Source organism: Oncorhynchus keta, chromosome 18 (assembly GCF_023373465.1).
Source record: "Oncorhynchus keta strain PuntledgeMale-10-30-2019 chromosome 18, Oket_V2, whole genome shotgun sequence".
Classification (NCBI taxonomy): domain Eukaryota; kingdom Metazoa; phylum Chordata; class Actinopteri; order Salmoniformes; family Salmonidae; genus Oncorhynchus; species Oncorhynchus keta.
The window spans coordinates 36,188,281-36,205,749 of NC_068438.1; the positions used below are offsets into that span (position 1 = coordinate 36,188,281).

The 17,469-nt window shown below is 45.7% G+C and overlaps 1 protein-coding gene across 3 annotated transcripts in view; it reads left to right on the forward strand.

Annotated features, from left to right (window-relative positions):
* The window catches only part of robo1 (roundabout, axon guidance receptor, homolog 1 (Drosophila)), a 476,268-nt gene that overhangs the window by 364,218 nt on the left and 94,581 nt on the right, over positions 1-17,469 (forward strand). For all 3 annotated transcript variants that reach the window (XM_052467998.1, XM_052467999.1, XM_052468000.1), the window contains 8 exons: positions 3,984-4,108; positions 5,216-5,387; positions 7,640-7,845; positions 10,120-10,201; positions 11,911-12,076; positions 12,547-12,713; positions 13,032-13,153; positions 16,651-16,882. In XM_052467998.1, coding sequence (XP_052323958.1) covers positions 3,984-4,108; positions 5,216-5,387; positions 7,640-7,845; positions 10,120-10,201; positions 11,911-12,076; positions 12,547-12,713; positions 13,032-13,153; positions 16,651-16,882 — 1,272 coding nt within the window. The remainder of the gene's footprint in view (positions 1-3,983; positions 4,109-5,215; positions 5,388-7,639; positions 7,846-10,119; positions 10,202-11,910; positions 12,077-12,546; positions 12,714-13,031; positions 13,154-16,650; positions 16,883-17,469) is intronic.

Sequence of the window (17,469 nt, forward strand, 5' to 3'; positions counted from 1 at the left end):
GTTGGAGAATAAACACTTTTCAACATCTGTTTTGTTTTTCTTAAAATTATGTTTTTGTTTAGTTGTTCATGTTTCTTTTTAATATATGCACCTGAGGAGACATGGGTAAACACAGACGCTTTGAACAACGTCAGGCTGAGGGTACTGTTGAAAAGTGTCTGGGTGTAATGATGTACATCATGATGTACTGTTGAAAAGTGTCTGGGTGTCATGATGTACGTCATGATGTACTGTTGAAAAGTGTCTGGGTGTCATGATGTACGTCATGATGTACTGTTGAAAAGTGTCTGGGTGTCATGATGTACGTCATGATGTACTGTTGAAAAGTGTCTGGGTGTAATGATGTACATCATGATGTACTGTTGAAAAGTGTCTGGGTGTAATGATGTACATCATGATGTACTGTTGAAAAGTGTCTGGGTGTAATGATGTACGTCATGATGTACTGTTGAAAAGTGTCTGGGTGTAATGATGTACATCATGATGTACTGTTGAAAAGTGTCTGGGTGTAATGATGTACGTCATGATGTACTGTTGAAAAGTGTCTGGGTGTAATCATGATGTACTGTTGAAAAGTGTCTGGGTGTCATGATGTACTGATGTGAAAAGTGTCTGGGTGTCATGATGTACATCATGATGTACTGTTGAAAAGTGTCTGGGTGTAATGATGTACGTCATGATGTACTGTTGAAAAGTGTCTGGGTGTAATGATGTACGTCATGATGTACTGTTGAAAAGTGTCTGGGTGTAATGATGTACATCATGATGTACTGTTGAAAAGTATCTGGGTGTAATGATGTACATCATGATGTACTGTTGAAAAGTGTCTGGGTGTCATGATGTACATCATGATGTACTGTTGAAAAGTGTCTGGGTGTCATGATGTACATCATGATGTACTGTTGAAAAGTGTCTGGGTGTAATGATGTACATCATGATGTACTGTTGAAAAGTGTCTGGGTGTAATGATGTACGTCATGATGTACTGTTGAAAAGTGTCTGGGTGTAATGATGTACATCATGATGTACTGTTGAAAAGTATCTGGGTGTAATGATGTACGTCATGATGTACTGTTGAAAAGTGTCTGGGTGTAATGATGTACATCATGATGTACTGTTGAAAAGTGTCTGGGTGTAATGCTGTACATCATGATGTACTGTTGAAAAGTATCTGGGTGTAATGATGTACGTCATGATGTACTGTTGAAAAGTGTCTGGGTGTCATGATGTACATCATGATGTACTGTTGAAAAGTATCTGGGTGTAATGATGTACGTCATGATGTACTGTTGAAAAGTGTCTGGGTGTCATGATGTACATCATGATGTACTGTTGAAAAGTGTCTGGGTGTAATGATGTACATCATGATGTACTGTTGAAAAGTGTCTGGGTGTAATGATGTACATCATGATGTACTGTTGAAAAGTGTCTGGGTGTAATGATGTACATCATGATGTACTGTTGAAAAGTGTCTGGGTGTCATGATGTACATCATGATGTACTGTTGAAAAGTGTCTGGGTGTCATGATGTACATCATGATGTACTGTTGAAAAGTGTCTGGGTGTCATGATGTACATCATGATGTACTGTTGAAAAGTGTCTGGGTGTCATGATGTACATCATGATGTACTGTTGAAAAGTGTCTGGGTGTCATGATGTACATCATGATGTACTGTTGAAAAGTATCTGGGTGTAATGATGTACGTCATGATGTACTGTTGAAAAGTGTCTGGGTGTCATGATGTACATCATGATGTACTGTTGAAAAGTATCTGGGTGTAATGATGTACGTCATGATGTACTGTTGAAAAGTGTCTGGGTGTCATGATGTACATCATGATGTACTGTTGAAAAGTGTCTGGGTGTCATGATGTACGTCATGATGTACTGTTGAAAAGTGTCTGGGTGTCATGATGTACATCATGATGTACTGTTGAAAAGTGTCTGGGTGTCATGATGTACATCATGATGTACTGTTGAAAAGTGTCTGGGTGTCATGATGTACATCATGATGTACTGTTGAAAAGTGTCTGGGTGTCATGATGTACATCATGATGTACTGTTGAAAAGTGTCTGGGTGTCATGATGTACATCATGATGTACTGTTGAAAAGTGTCTGGGTGGCATGATGTACGTCATGATGTACTGTTGAAAAGTGTCTGGGTGTCATGATGTACATCATGATGTACTGTTGAAAAGTGTCTGGGTGTCATGATGTACGTCATGATGTACTGTTGAAAAGTGTCTGGGTGTCATGATGTACATCATGATGTACTGTTGAAAAGTGTCTGGGTGTCATGATGTACATCATGATGTACTGTTGAAAAGTGTCTGGGTGTCATGATGTACATCATGATGTACTGTTGAAAAGTGTCTGGGTGTCATGATGTACATCATGATGTACTGTTGAAAAGTGTCTGGGTGTCATGATGTACATCATGATGTACTGTTGAAAAGTATCTGGGTGTAATGATGTACGTCATGATGTACTGTTGAAACGTGTCTGGGTGTCATGATGTACATCATGATGTACTGTTGAAAAGTGTCTGGGTGTAATGATGTACATCATGATGTACTGTTGAAAAGTATCTGGGTGTAATGATGTACGTCATGATGTACTGTTGAAAAGTGTCTGGGTGTCATGATGTACATCATGATGTACTGTTGAAAAGTATCTGGGTGTAATGATGTACATCATGATGTACTGTTGAAAAGTGTCTGGGTGTAATGATGTACGTCATGATGTACTGTTGAAAAGTGTCTGGGTGTAATGATGTATGTCATGATGTACTGTTGAAAAGTGTCTGGGTGTAATGAGTCACCAATGTGCTTCAGTTCCCACTGGACTGGCCCCACATGCCATCTCTCAAATTCATTCAGTGACAATGCCATTATTATTTTGACCCATGAAACGTCCTATTGTTGCCTTTCTTATCTGTTGTCTTTGTGTCATGTTCATTTATTTCATGGTGTTGTTTATGATTTATTTATTCATCTCTGGCCTTGTGTGTTGTTCTGTCGTCTTTCTGTTTCCTTCCAGTTATTTCTGGTAAGTTGAAATGTCACCTGTCACCTATTCGCCCTGACAGAGACAGGAAGCTGTCACAGCACCACCCCCCTCCATCCTCCTCCCATCACCCTCCACCCACCAATCAGCACTCATGTTTCACTTGTCACTTGCAACAGTGACAAAAGGACATTAATGGGTAAAAATCTGTAATCCAAGGTAAAACCAAATCATTTCATTATATTATTTTTCTACACCTTGTTGTGTTACTTTATGCTTTCCCAAATATCCCATTTTAACTGTGGAGTGTCTGAATGTGGAGTGACAGGCTGCAGATTTCTTTAATGGATGTATTACGTGGTCCGTCTCAGCGTTAAGATGTTTGGGGCGTAGTAATATTCTGTTACGTGCCTGCTGTCCTCAGAGATGAAAGTGTAATTCACACGGATGCTGGCCCTCAGCATTCAGGCTGTGTCCCTCCACACAGGCCTATTAGCAAAGCGAGGCCCGGTGTCACTGTGTGTGACGTTGGGAGGTAACACAGCACTTCACTCTGAAACAGTTTGTCATTAAGATGGCTGGGCCTGGTCCAGGATGCTCCCCCATGTCCATGTAAATATTATTGGTCTGTGTCCTTGCCCATGCTAATGCAGAGACCCACTTGGGGCCACATTCCTGTTTTCTCTATTCATTAAACTGTTAATATATACACAGCCTGCATTATGGATTGGACTGACTTTCAGTCCACATACGAGCAACCAGAAAAGTCTACTCTAAACAGAGACAACCTGAATCCTTAACCACAGCTCATTTGAATACAGAGCCCATAACTGTAACATTCAAATTCCTTTGTTTTCCATTCAAATGAGCCAGACCAGGATATTAATTGTAATGTCTGATATCTCTGTCTGATGTTATGTGATATGCGATGCTGTGTCAGTATGTTAGCTAACTGTCCCCATGCCTGTCCTCTAGTGCCCCCTGTGTTTGTGGTGCGGCCCAGGAACCAGGTGGTGGCGGTGGGGAGGACCGTCACCTTCCAATGTGAGGCAACAGGAAACCCTCAACCTGCTATCTTCTGGCAGAGAGAGGGCAGCCAGGTGAGAGGCTCTGCGGGACCTACAGTACACCAGGAACCCAACATGAGCACATGTTGAGGAATGCTTATGGAACAAAAAAGAAAGACAACCAAGTAGTAAATCATTGTCCTCATTCTTTTATTATTTGATATTCCCATATGCTCTTTACACATTTTATGATTGCACCTATAAAACCAGCCATACAATCAGTGAACTTCACTGACCTTCACACTGATGCTTCAATTGGACCGTTCCATTCCATCACCCTTCAGGTCTTCCATAGCCTACTGTCTTTATCTGATCTGCTTCTCTATATGTGTCCTGTCTTCTCTCTTCTCTGTCTTCTCTCTTCTCTGTCTATATCTATCCTGTCTTCTCTCTTCTCTGTCTTCTATCTTCTCTGTCTATATCTGGCCTGTCTTCTCTCTTCTCTGTCTATATCTATCCTTTCTTCTCTCTTATCTGTCTATATCTGTCCTGTCTTCTCTCTTCTCTGTCTTCTCTCTTCTCTGTCTATATCTATCCTGTCTTCTCTCTTCCCTGTCTTCTCTCTTCTCTGTCTATCTATCCTGTCTTCTCTCTTCTCTGTCTTCTCTCTTCTCTGTCTATATCTGGCCTGTCTTCTCTCTTCTCTGTCTATATCTATCCTGTCTTCTCTCTTATCTGTCTATATCTGTCCTGTCTTCTCTCTTCTCTGTCTTCTCTCTTCTCTGTCTTCTCTCTTCTCTGTCTATATCTGGCCTGTCTTCTTTCTTCTCTGTCTATATCTATCCTGTCTTCTCTCTTCTCTGTCTTCTTTCTTCTCTGTCTATATCTATCCTGTCTTCTCTCTTCTCTGTCTTCTCTCTTCTCTGTCTATATCTGTCCTGTCTTCTCTCTTCTCTGTCTTCTCTCTTCTCTGTCTTCTCTCTTCTCTGTCTATATCTGTCCTGTCTTCTCTCTTCTCTGTCTTCTCTCTTCTCTGTCTATATCTATCATGTCTTCTCTCTTCCCTGTCTTCTCTCTTCTCTGTCTATATCTGGCCTGTCTTCTCTCTTCTCTGTCTATATCTGTTCTGTCTCATCTCTTCTCTGTCTTCTCTCTTCTCTGTCTATATCTGTCCTTTCTTCTCTCCTCTCCCTCCTCTAGAACCTGCTCTTCTCCTACCAGCCCCCCCAGCCGTCTAGTCGCGTCTCCGTCTCCCAGACGGGGGACCTGACTATCACAGATGCAGAGCGCTCAGACGTGGGCTACTACAGCTGCCAGGCCCTCAACATCGCTGGCTCTGTCATCACCAAGGCCCTGCTGGAGGTCACTGACGGTGAGTTCCGCCAATCAGTGACTCCCAGAATTAGATCTTGGAGGCATCTTGGTGGTATTGTCACACCTTGGCACATAGACATGTAGGGGTTTGAATAAAATAAACACATAATAATATACATGAGCTGTATTTAAGTATCTAAAGTACATATTGAGGTCTGTGGAGTTTTGATCAGACTGTGTTCCAAGTCTGGCCCGGTCTCTGTGCTCCTGTCAGGGTTCGGAGACTCTGTGGTGACTCATCTTCTCCAGGAGCCTGGCTTGCCTCTTGGCTCTGGGCTGTTTGCTCCTGGCAGTGTATCATTTATGCTGGCTGGTGTCTTTAGGAGTCTCCTCTCATTAACAGACTAGCCTGCTGGTGGAGGGATCTGTCTTTGTGGGGAGGCCTGGTTCAGACCTCTAATCACTCTCAGTCAATGCAGCCAGCCTGGTAGTGTAGTCACCTTGGCTTTAGTCCCAGCGTTCCCATAGCGACTCACTCAGTCTCTCCGGTCACTATTATTTTGTTTACCTCTCACCTAGATTCAACCCTCTCTAACCAGACACCTCTCACCTAGATTCAACCCTCTCTAACCAGACACCTCTCACCTAGATTCAACCCTCTCTAACCAGACACCTCTCACCTAGATTCAACCATCTCTAACCAGACACCTCTCACCTAGATTCAATCCTCTCTAACCAGACACCTCTCACCTAGATTCAACCCTATCTAACCAGACACCTCTCACCTATATTCAACCCTCTCTAACCAGACACCTCTCACCTAGATTCAACCCTCTCTAACCAGACACCTCTCACCTAGATTCAACCATCTCTAACCAGACACCTCTCACCTAGATTCAACCCTCTCTAACCAGACACCTCTCACCTAGATTCAACCCTCTCTAACCAGACACCTCTCACCTAGATTCAACCCTCTCTAACCAGACACCTCTCACCTAGATTCAACCCTCTCTAACCAGACACCTCTCACCTATATTCAACCCTCTCTAACCAGACACCTCTCACCTAGATTCAACCCTCTCTAACCAGACACCTCTCACCTAGATTCAACCCTCTCTAACCAGACACCTCTCCCTCTACCTTTGTAGCTGGGCCTGCTCTCTCTCTCCCTCTCTCTTTGGCGTGGCAGGTCCTGGTAGACAGTAGAAGGAGAAGATAATAACAGTTATTAAAGGGAGCAGGCCTCCTCATCTCCGTAGGCAAATCTGGTAATTACAGGTCACAGTGGCAATGTTTTAGTAACTACACCAGAGCCAGCACCAGAGCCAGCACCAGAGCCAGTCTCCCATGTATGATACTACACTGAGTGTGTGTGTAAATGTACAGACGTATGTCCTACATTATGTGTATTTAAAAGGGGATACACATATTGCATGTTTACAATAGATTTGCTATTCCTTTGAACCAAACAACCTTATGCTTCTGACTAAATCAGCTGCCCTGGCAGAACTGGTTATCAATAGCAGTATTAACAGCATTAATGATAACAGCCTCAGTAGCACTGCTACTCTCAGTAGCACTCTACAGTAGCACTCTACAGTAGCAGGGACATGATGGACACCGTTCTCCGGTCACATAATGGAAATTAAATGGAGACAAAGCACGTTTAATTCAATCTGTGTGTGTCGACTGGTGAACGCCCACTGAGAGGGGGATGACAAGGAGGAAGAGGGGGAGAGGGGACAGAGGAGGGAGGGAAAATTCTTCATGGTAATAACATTGTCTGTGCTGCTAGGTATTTAGAAGCGTTTTCTCCCATGTTCTGTGTTTTATAGACTGGAGGTGTGGTTTCATGAGGGGGGCGTGGTTAAGGAGGTGGAGAGGGGATGGGGGGGTTTGGTTGGCTGTGAATGTTAACATCTCCATTGGAGTCTGGATCTGCAGAAAGAGGACTTGTATGTTAGCCTGTTTTATTTTAATTACACCTCATTTGTTTGGCTAAGGTCAACTCCTACTGCTGAATGATTAGAAAATTGCTTCCAGTTGTGAAAATTTCATTTCATTCAATTTTTGAATTTCTCTCTCTCTCCGTCTACCACACAGCTACCTTGTGTTTGCAACTTTCTCACCTTCCTCCTGTTCCTTCCTGTTATTTATGTGTTTCTCTACAATCCCACTGTATAATTGTCTCTCCATTTATTTTATTATTCTCATCAAATCCACTCAACATTGTTCTCTCATCGTCCACTCAAATTATATATATTCTCTCCCACACAGTCTCTAACTCTCCTTCTCTCTCTTTCTCTCTAGTTGTGTCTGATCGCCCACCTCCAGTTGTCCGCCAGGGTCCGACCAATCAGACAGTCTCTGTGGACGGGACGGTGGTTCTGAGTTGCCTAGCAACGGGTAAGCCCACCCCCACCATCATGTGGAGGAAGGACGGGGTGTTGGTGTCCACTCACGACTCCCGGGTCAAACAGCTGGACACGGGTGCACTGCAGATCCGCTACGCCAAGGTAACACACAACACACTCAAACATGTACACACACGCATACACACACACATTCACATGCACGCTCGCACGCACACACAAAGAAACTCTCATCTTCACTGAATACACAGTATAAACACATGGAATGGTAGACCTTCTCTCCAAGCTTTTCAAAGCATAAAGATAAAACAATGTGTTGATGTACCTCTCTGGTTCAGAGTACGAGTACTGAGAAAATACATCAAACTGCAGGCGGACTGTGTATGAAGCCTTTATACGACAGGACTGTCTGATCTACAGAGCAACATGTAGGTCTACTGTAGTGTACAAGCTCACATGGAATATCTTACTGAGGCCGTTGGCTGTCAAATCATATCCCCATTATCCTAATATATGGAAATAAGAAGTTCATTGAATGGAATTCTGTTCTCAATGTAGAACAGTTTGGCTGTTTGAAACTTCCCAATTGACCTCCTTCATATGTTTACATTTACAATTAGCTCTTCCATTAGCAGAGACATTAATAACGCATTTCCCCAATCACTTTCAAAGCTGTCCTAAATAACTATACGGTGGAGTGGCTGGCTGACTGGCTGGCAGAGTAACTCCTGCTGCTCCATCACTAAATAAAGCATGTGATCAGTTCCCTCCTAGGGTCCAGCCATGCCTCTCCTCTCCTCAGTGAGCCGTCAATCAGCTGTCAGGGGTTTGAAGTGAATTCACACACACTATTGTCCTGTCACTCAACAGAGTGTGATGGGGAGCTGTGTGAAGCAGAACACTGAGGGAGAGACCAGGGTGTTGCCGATTCAAATCCACCTCCAGATGGAGGCATCAAGGGGTCAGAGTTCGCGTTAGACTGTTGCTGTGTGTATGTGTGTGTGTTGTGATGACTGCAGGCAGGTTGTGTGTGGTGACAGGGCTGTGGTGAATGGGCAACACTGTGAGAACAGTGTGATGTGTTTTCAACCCAAACCTTACGTAAGGCAATTTACATGAATGAACATTTAGTTTATGTTTGTCTTTTGCAATGCATTTTAAGGAGCTGGATGACTTGTCTTACCTGTCAGGTTGAGCTTAGATGGACCCAACCTGGAGGCTGATCTACAGGGAACAAACATTCTCCCTCTTTCAAACACACTGAGACACACACTCTCCCTCTCTCAAACACACTGAGACACACACTCTCCCTCTCTCAAACACACTGAGACACACACTCTCCCTCTCTCAAACACACTGAGACACACACTCTCCCTCTCTCAAACACACTGAGACACACACTCTCCCTCTCTCAAACACACTGAGACACACACTCTCCCTCTCTCAAACACACTGAGACACACACTCTCCCTCTCTCAAACACACTGAGACACACACTCTCCCTCTCTCAAACACACTGAGACACACACTCTCCCTCTCTCAAACACACTGAGACACACACTCTCCCTCTCTCAAACACACTGAGACACACACTCTCCCTCTCTCAAACACACTGAGACACACACTCTCCCTCTCTCAAACACACTGAGACACACACTCTCCCTCTCTCAAACACACTGAGACACACACTCTCCCTCTCTCAAACACACTGAGACACACACTCTCCCTCTCTCAAACACACTGAGACACACACTCTCCCTCTCTCAAACATACTGAGACACACACTCTCCCTCTCTCAAACACACTGAGACACACACTCTCCCTCTCTCAAACATACTGAGACACACACTCTCCCTCTCTCAAACACACTGAGACACACACTCTCCCTCTCTAAAAAACACACTGAGACACACACTCTCCCTCTCTCAAACACACTGAGACACACACTCTCCCTCTCTCAAACATACTGAGACACACACTCTCCCTCTCACACACTAGAGAGTGTCACCATATCTGTTCTGTAAAGCACTCCTTTCCCCGAGGGGAGGGTGAGAGGAGTGAGGAGGGGGAGAGGAGAGGAGAGGGAGAGGAGGTCTCCAATTAGTCTTTGTTCCTGTGGAAATCTTTTCAATTTGTCTGGTACAATCCTGCCACTTGGCCTTCCCAGCTGCTTTTCCCACTTTCTAGAGGGAAATATAATAGTGAGATTACCAGGCACTGATGGCTGGCTGCTAGGGACCACAGCAGCATGTCAATGAGAGAGAGAGAAAGAGAGATATTGGGGAGGAAGCAGCACTATTTTAGTCCAATTCCACTGATGTCCAGACAGTACCTTGTCATTTGCATTTGAACCCAGAGCGATCACTAATCTAGTCCCTCTCCCCTCTATTTCCTGTCCTCTTTTCTTCTGTCTTATAGCTGGGTGACACAGGCATGTACACATGCATCGCCTCCACTCCCAGTGGCGAGGCCTCGTGGAAGGCCTATCTGGATGTTCAAGGTAAGCCACTGGGCTGCTGCCTCCTGTCACTGTGGCGAGGCCTCGTGGAAGGCCTATCTGGATGTTCAAGGTAAGTCACTGGGCTGCTGCCTCCTGTCACTGTGGCGAGGCCTCGTGGAAGGCCTATCTGGATGTTCAAGGTAAGTCACTGGGCTGCTGCCTCCTGTCACTGTGGCGAGGCCTCGTGGAAGGCCTATCTGGATGTTCAAGGTAAGTCACTGGGCTGCTGCCTCCTGTCACTGTGGCGAGGCCTCGTGGAAGGCCTATCTGGATGTTCAAGGTAAGTCACTGGGCTGCTGCCTACTGTCACTGTGGCGAGGCCTCGTGGAAGGCCTATCTGGATGTTCAAGGTAAGTCACTGGGCTGCTGCCTACTGTCACTGTGGCGAGGCCTCGTGGAAGGCCTATCTGGATGTTCAAGGTAAGTCACTGGGCTGCTGCCTCCTGTCACTGTGGCGAGGCCTCGTGGAAGGCCTATCTGGATGTTCAAGGTAAGTCACTGGGCTGCTGCCTACTGTCACTGTGGCGAGGCCTCGTGGAAGGCCTATCTGGATGTTCAAGGTAAGTCACTGGGCTGCTGCCTACTGTCACTGTGGCGAGGCCTCGTGGAAGGCCTATCTGGATGTTCAAGGTAAGCCACTGGGCTGCTGCCTCCTGTCACTGTGGCGAGGCCTCGTGGAAGTTCTATCTGGATGTTCAAGGTAAGTCACTGGGCTGCTGCCTACTGTCACTGTGGCGAGGCCTCGTGGAAGGCCTATCTGGATGTTCAAGGTAAGTCACTGGGCTGCTGCCTCCTGTCACTGTGGCGAGGCCTCGTGGAAGGCCTATCTGGATGTTCAAGGTAAGTCACTGGGCTGCTGCCTCCTGTCACTGTGGCGAGGCCTCGTGGAAGTTCTATCTGGATGTTCAAGGTAAGTCACTGGGCTGCTGCCTACTGTCACTGTGGCGAGGCCTCGTGGAAGGCCTATTTGGATGTTCAAGGTAAGTCACTGGGCTGCTGCCTCCTGTCACTGTGGCGAGGTCTCGTGGAAGGCCTATCTGGATGTTCAAGGTAAGCCACTGGGCTGCTGCCTCCTGTCACTGTGGCGAGGCCTCGTGGAAGGCCTATCTGGATGTTCAAGGTAAGTCACTGGGCTGCTGCCTCCTGTCACTGTGGCGAGGCCTCGTGGAAGGCCTATCTGGATGTTCAAGGTAAGTCACTGGACTGCTGCCTACTGTCACTGTGGCGAGGCCTCGTGGAAGGCCTATCTGGATGTTCAAGGTAAGTCACTGGACTGCTGCCTACTGTCACTGTGGAGAGGCCTCGTGGAAGGCCTATCTGGATGTTCAAGGTAAGTCACTGGACTGCTGCCTACTGTCACTGTGGCGAGGCCTCGTGGAAGGCCTATCTGGATGTTCAAGGTAAGTCACTGGACTGCTGCCTACTGTCACTGTGGAGAGGCCTCGTGGAAGGCCTATCTGGATGTTCAAGGTAAGTCACTGGACTGCTGCCTACTATCACTGTGGCTTCACTCCATCATGAATTAAATACATTCAGTCTGTAATTGCTTTTTTAGTTGGAATGTCACAATCTTGCCACCAGCCCAGGGAGTGTGCGTGAGTCTGTGTGTGTGTGAATGTGCTTGGTATGCATTCCATAGTCTGGCGTTACTGATAAAGTATTAATTTAGCTTTATAGAAAATGTCTCATGATACTCTCCTCATCTTCAGAGTTTGGTGTTCCAGTGCAACCGGCCAGACCCACTGACCCCAACCTGATCCCCAGCGCCCCCTTCAAACCTGAGGTCACTGACGTCACCCGCACCTCCGTCACTCTGTCCTGGAAGCCCAACTTCTCAGGAGCCACGCCCACCTCCTACATCATAGAGGCCTTCAGGTAAGAGCAGAGGACATAGGAGGTCACTTGTGACCAAAATAAATAAATTGATGTCACATTGTATTTGTATTTATTATGGATCCCCATTAGTTCCTGTCAAGACAGCAGCTACTCTTCCTGGGGTTTCTTATGGATCCCAATTAGTTCCTGTCAAGACAGCAGCTACTCTTCCTGGGGTTTCTTATGGATCCCAATTAGTTCCTGTCAAGGCAGCAGCTACTCTTCCTGGGATTTATTATGGATCCCCATTAGTTCCTGTCAAGGCAGCAGCTACTCTTCCTGGGGTCCAGCAACATTAAGGCAGTTATATATCATTTTAAAAACATTACATTTGACAACAGATTTCACAACACATTAAATGTGCACCCCCAGGCCACTTCTCTACTACCACATATCATACGCCTATGGTCTGAGTGTGTGTATGAACTTTAAACCTGATGTGTAACATCCTGTTCTGTCCTCTCTCCTAGTCATGCGTCAGGCAGCAGTTGGCAGACCCTGGCAGAACATGTGAAGACTGAGTCGTATGTACTGAAGGGCCTGAAGGCCAGTGCTGTCTATCTCTTCCTGGTCCGAGCTGTTAACGCCTACGGCCTGAGTGACCCCAGCCCCATCACTGACACCGTCAAAACACAAGGTGGGTCTCTGATGTCTCTTAATGACTTGAAATGGGCTGCTTTACGGTAGGTCCCTGTCTGGACCTTGTCCCTGTCTGGACCTTGTCCCTGTCCCTGCATGGACCTTGTCCCTGTCTGAACTCTGTCCCAGTCTGAACCCTCTGCTGTTCATACTGGACAGGTATTTATCGTGTGTTTGTGTTTGTATGTTTGTGTTTGTGTGTGTGTGTGTGTGTGTGTGTGTGTGTGTGTGTGTGTGTGTGTGTGTGTGTGTGTGTGTGTGTGTGTGTGTGTGTGTGTGTGTGTGTGTGTGTGTGTGTGTGTGTGTGTGTGTGCAGATATCCCCCCCACCAGTCAGGGAGTGGACCACCGTCAGATCCAGAGGGAGTTAGGAGAGGTGGTCATCCACCTTCACAACCCCACCATCCTCTCCTCCTCCTCTGTCAGAGTGCAGTGGACGGTGAGTGTTTTTCTCTGCTTCAAAACACCACTTTAGGGATGACATTCCCAATGAGTGACTCCTGTCATGTATGTACATTACCGTTCAAAAGTTTGGGGTCACTTAGAAATGTCCTTGTTTTTGAAAGAAAAGCAAAAAAAATGTCAATTCAAATAACATCAAATTGATCAGAAATACAGTGTAGACATTGTTAATGTTGTAAATGACTATTGTAGCTGGAAACTGCATATTTTTTCATGGAATATCTACATAGGCGTACTGTAAGCGAACCCACAAGTGCTGATGCTCCAGATACTCAACAAGTCTAAAGAAGGCCAGTTTTATTGCTTCTTTAATCAGAACAGTTTTCAGCTGTGCTAACATATAATTGCAAAAGGGTTTTCTAATGATCAATTAGCTTTTTAAAATAATAAATTGGATTAGCTAACACAATGTGCCTTTGGAACACAGGAGTGATGGTTGCTGACAAGGTATTTTACTTTCAAAAACAAGGACATTTCTATGTGACCTCAAACTTTTGAACGGTAGTCTATATGGTTTATTTATTATTTTAATATCTATTGTGTATTTTGTATGTTTTAGCATTAATTTTAAAACTTAAATGAATACTTTTTATTGTTCTCTCCAAAGTCACCATAGAGAGTAGCTAGGTCTGGAGCGCTCTGTGCTCACGGTCGATTTGTTTGCCCACTCAGCAGTGCTAATGTGCTAGCGTCCTGTAGAGGACAGACACTGCACTGCGGAGATGGACAGAGCAGAGAACAGACTGGAACCCTGTCAAAACTCTCTAAGTATCCATCTGGTCAGGGCCAGTCACGCTGGCCAGCACTGCTGCTGTAAGACCTGTCTTTCTGCTTGTCTGTCTGCCTGTCTTTCTGCCTGTCTTCAATCAGAGCTAAACCAACCCACAGCGGCCCACTCACAACACTCCACAACACACAGTCCACTGCCATAAGCCGCCCAGCAGCGCAGCGTGCCAGCCTGTGCCTTCCCAGATTGAAAACACTTGACTGCTGTTAAAACAAGTGAAATGGAAGAGGTGTCCAACTAGTGCTCTCAGGCTGAAATGGATTGCAGATGTGGGAGGAGAGAGGGAGGAGGAGGAGGAGAAAAGAGGATTATAAAGGGCAGCATGCAGAGGTGTTAGGACCTCTATGCTGTTAGATCGTGGATATCTTATTAAACACTGTTTGGCTACCATGATTCCACTGGCTCCATGTCGATCTATTCCAGGTTATGTTGAATAGAAGGAAAGTATAATTGTACACCTCCTCACTAGTTGCATAAGGCACACTGTATTCTATAAACTGGCTTCTTATACAGTGCCTTCGGAAAGTATTCAGACCCCATTACATTTTATTTTACACAGCCTTATTATAAAATGTAATAAATATATACTGTTCCTCATCAATATACACCCAATACCGCATAATGACGAAAATGTAAAAAATAAATACCTTATTTACATAAGTATTCAGACCCTTTGCTATGACTCTCGAAATTGAGCTCAGGTGCATCGTGTTTCCATTGATCATCCTTGATATGTTTCTAGAACTTGATTGGAGTCCACCTGTGGTAAATTCAAATGTTTGGAAATTCTTTGGAAAGGCACACACCTGTCTACATAAGATCCCACAATTAACAGTGCATGTCAGAGAAAAATACAAGCCACAAGGTCGAAGGAATTGTCCGTAAATTGTGTCGAGGCACAGAACTGGGGAAGGTACCAAATAATGTTTGCAGCATTGAAGGTCCCCAATAACACAGTGGCTTCCTTCATTCTTAAATGGAAAAGTTTGGATCCACTTAAGACTCTTCCTAGAGCTGGCCGTGTGGCCAAACGGAGCAATCGGGGCAGGGGCCTAGGTGACCAAGAACACTATGGTCACTCTGACAGAGCTCCAGAGTTCCTCTTTGGAGATGGGAGAACCTTCCAGAAGGACAACCATCTCTGCAGCACTCCACCAAGCAGGCCTTTATGGTAGAGTGGCCAGATGGAAGCCACTCCTCAGTGAAAGGCATATGACAGGCAGCTTGGAGTTTGCCAAAGGGCACCTAAAGACTCTCAGACCATGAGAAACAAGATTTCCTGCCCTGATGAAACCAAGATTGAGCTTTTTTTGCCTGAATTCCAAGCGTCATGTCTAGAGCAAACCTGCTGTGGGGATGTTTTTCAGCGGCAGGGACTGGGAGACTAGTCATTATCGAGGGAAAGATGAACGGAGCAAAGAACAGAGGGATCCTTGATGAATACCTGCTCCAGAGCGTTCAGGACCTCAGACTGGGGTGAAGGTTCACCCTCCAACAGGACAACGACCCTAAGCACACAGCCAAGACAAGTCTTTGAATGTCATTGAGTGGCCCAGCCAGAGCCTGGACTTGTACCCGATCGAACAACTCTGGAGAGACTTCTGGACACTCCACATCCAGCGTCATACCCAACAAGACTTGAGTCTGTCATTGCTGCCAAGGGTGCTTATGTAAATGTGATATTTCCGTTGCACAGTTCTGAGCCTAATGAGATCACTTGAGCCGGCATCATTTGTTTTAGTGGAGGATTAAAAAAAGTGCTGCCTACCTTTCCTAGAGACCTTGCTGGATAGTACAGTACAGTACAGTAGTACAATACACTACAGTACAGCAATACAATACAATACAATACACTACAGTACAGTAGTACAATACACTACAGTACCGTACAGTAGTACAATACACTACAGTACAGTAATACAATACAATACACTACAATACAGTACAGTAGTACAATGCACTACAGTACAGTAGTACAATACACTGCAGTACAGTAGTACAATACACTACAGTACAGTGCTGTACAGTACCATTCTAGTGCACACCAATAGGTTGTATTGTAGAGTTCACACATACAGTAGAGGCACATGCATAGATGATCCCTGACTGACAACACAGAGGCTCTCTAAATCAAGATCCACCTTTACAAATGCTCTATTATATGAAATGATCTCTGTCATCATGGCTCACTGTACCCTCAGCATATCCTGTCCCCTGCTGTGTGTGAGTCAGTCAGTATGAGAGGCTGCACTGTCCCCCCTGATCCTAGGCTAGAGTTCCCAGTAAGTCAGGAGGAGACGGGCCGGGCTGTCATGTCAGATGCCCTGTTCTAGCCCCCTGTAACCAGGACCAGACTCTCGGAACCTCTGGGCTATGACGTCATGGTGCGCTGTGGTTTCCAGACATCGCTGACGCTCCAAATGGAACCGCTCTGCTGGCCCACACACAGACGGAGGGATGGATGGATAGATAAGTGGATGGACCATGTGATGAGTTAACACTCCGGACCCCGCCAGCCAGCCAGCCAGCCAGCCAGCCAGCCAGAGACAGCCACATTAGTAAAACTGGCCTACAGCTACAACTGAACTGTCTATTGATAATGTTCCAGAATGATGCTGAGAGACTTTCCACTGTAGAGTCACTCTGAGTGTGTGTGTATGTGTGTTATTGTCTCCCCTGGCCACTAGGTGGAGCAGCAGTCTCAGTACATCCAGGGTTATAAGGTGATGTACCGTGCCTCTCCAGAGGGCCAGCAGAGGAGTGACTGGGCTGTGTTTGAGGTGAGAACCCCAGGGGAGGACAGTACTGTGGTGCCCCAGCTCAGGAAGGGAGTCACTTACGAGTTCAAAGTTCGGCCCTTCTTCAACGAGTTCCAGGGAACAGACAGTGAGGTCAAGATAGCCAAGACTCTGGAGGAAGGTGGGTGGACAAGTCTCCGTGTGTGTGTGTGTGTGTGTGTGTGTGTGTGTGTGTGTGTGTGTGTGTGTGTGTGTGTGTGTGTGTGTGTGTGTGTGTGTGTGTGTGTGTGTGTGTGTGTGTGTGTGTGTGTGTGTGTGTGTGTGTGTGCGCGCGCGGTGACCTTTGTAACTATGCATGTGTGTGAGAACAGCAGCTGTTCCCAGCGGGCGTGGAGAGTAAAGGATGACTGTGTGTTCTGTGGTGTTTCTGTGAGTTAGGCCAGATGTTGTACTGTTGGAAAAAGTCCCGTGAAACACAGAGGATGATGAACCCAAATACTATTTGTCACCTAGGTGCTGTGTTAATTATTGAAAAGGATGTGTTTGTGAAAATCTTCCAGGGTTTGGGTGCAACCCAGAGCTCATATAGGCCATATGAAAGAGAGACGCGTTGTGAAAAGTTATGTGGAATGAATGAGAGAGGAGCTGACTGAAAAAAAGACTGTTGGTCAAAATGTGTGTGGGTGTGTGTTTTCCTTCTTCCTTGTTGTATTCAGCAAAGCTTTGTTGCTAATTGTGTTGCTAATTGTTTTCGTAGTTCAAACACGG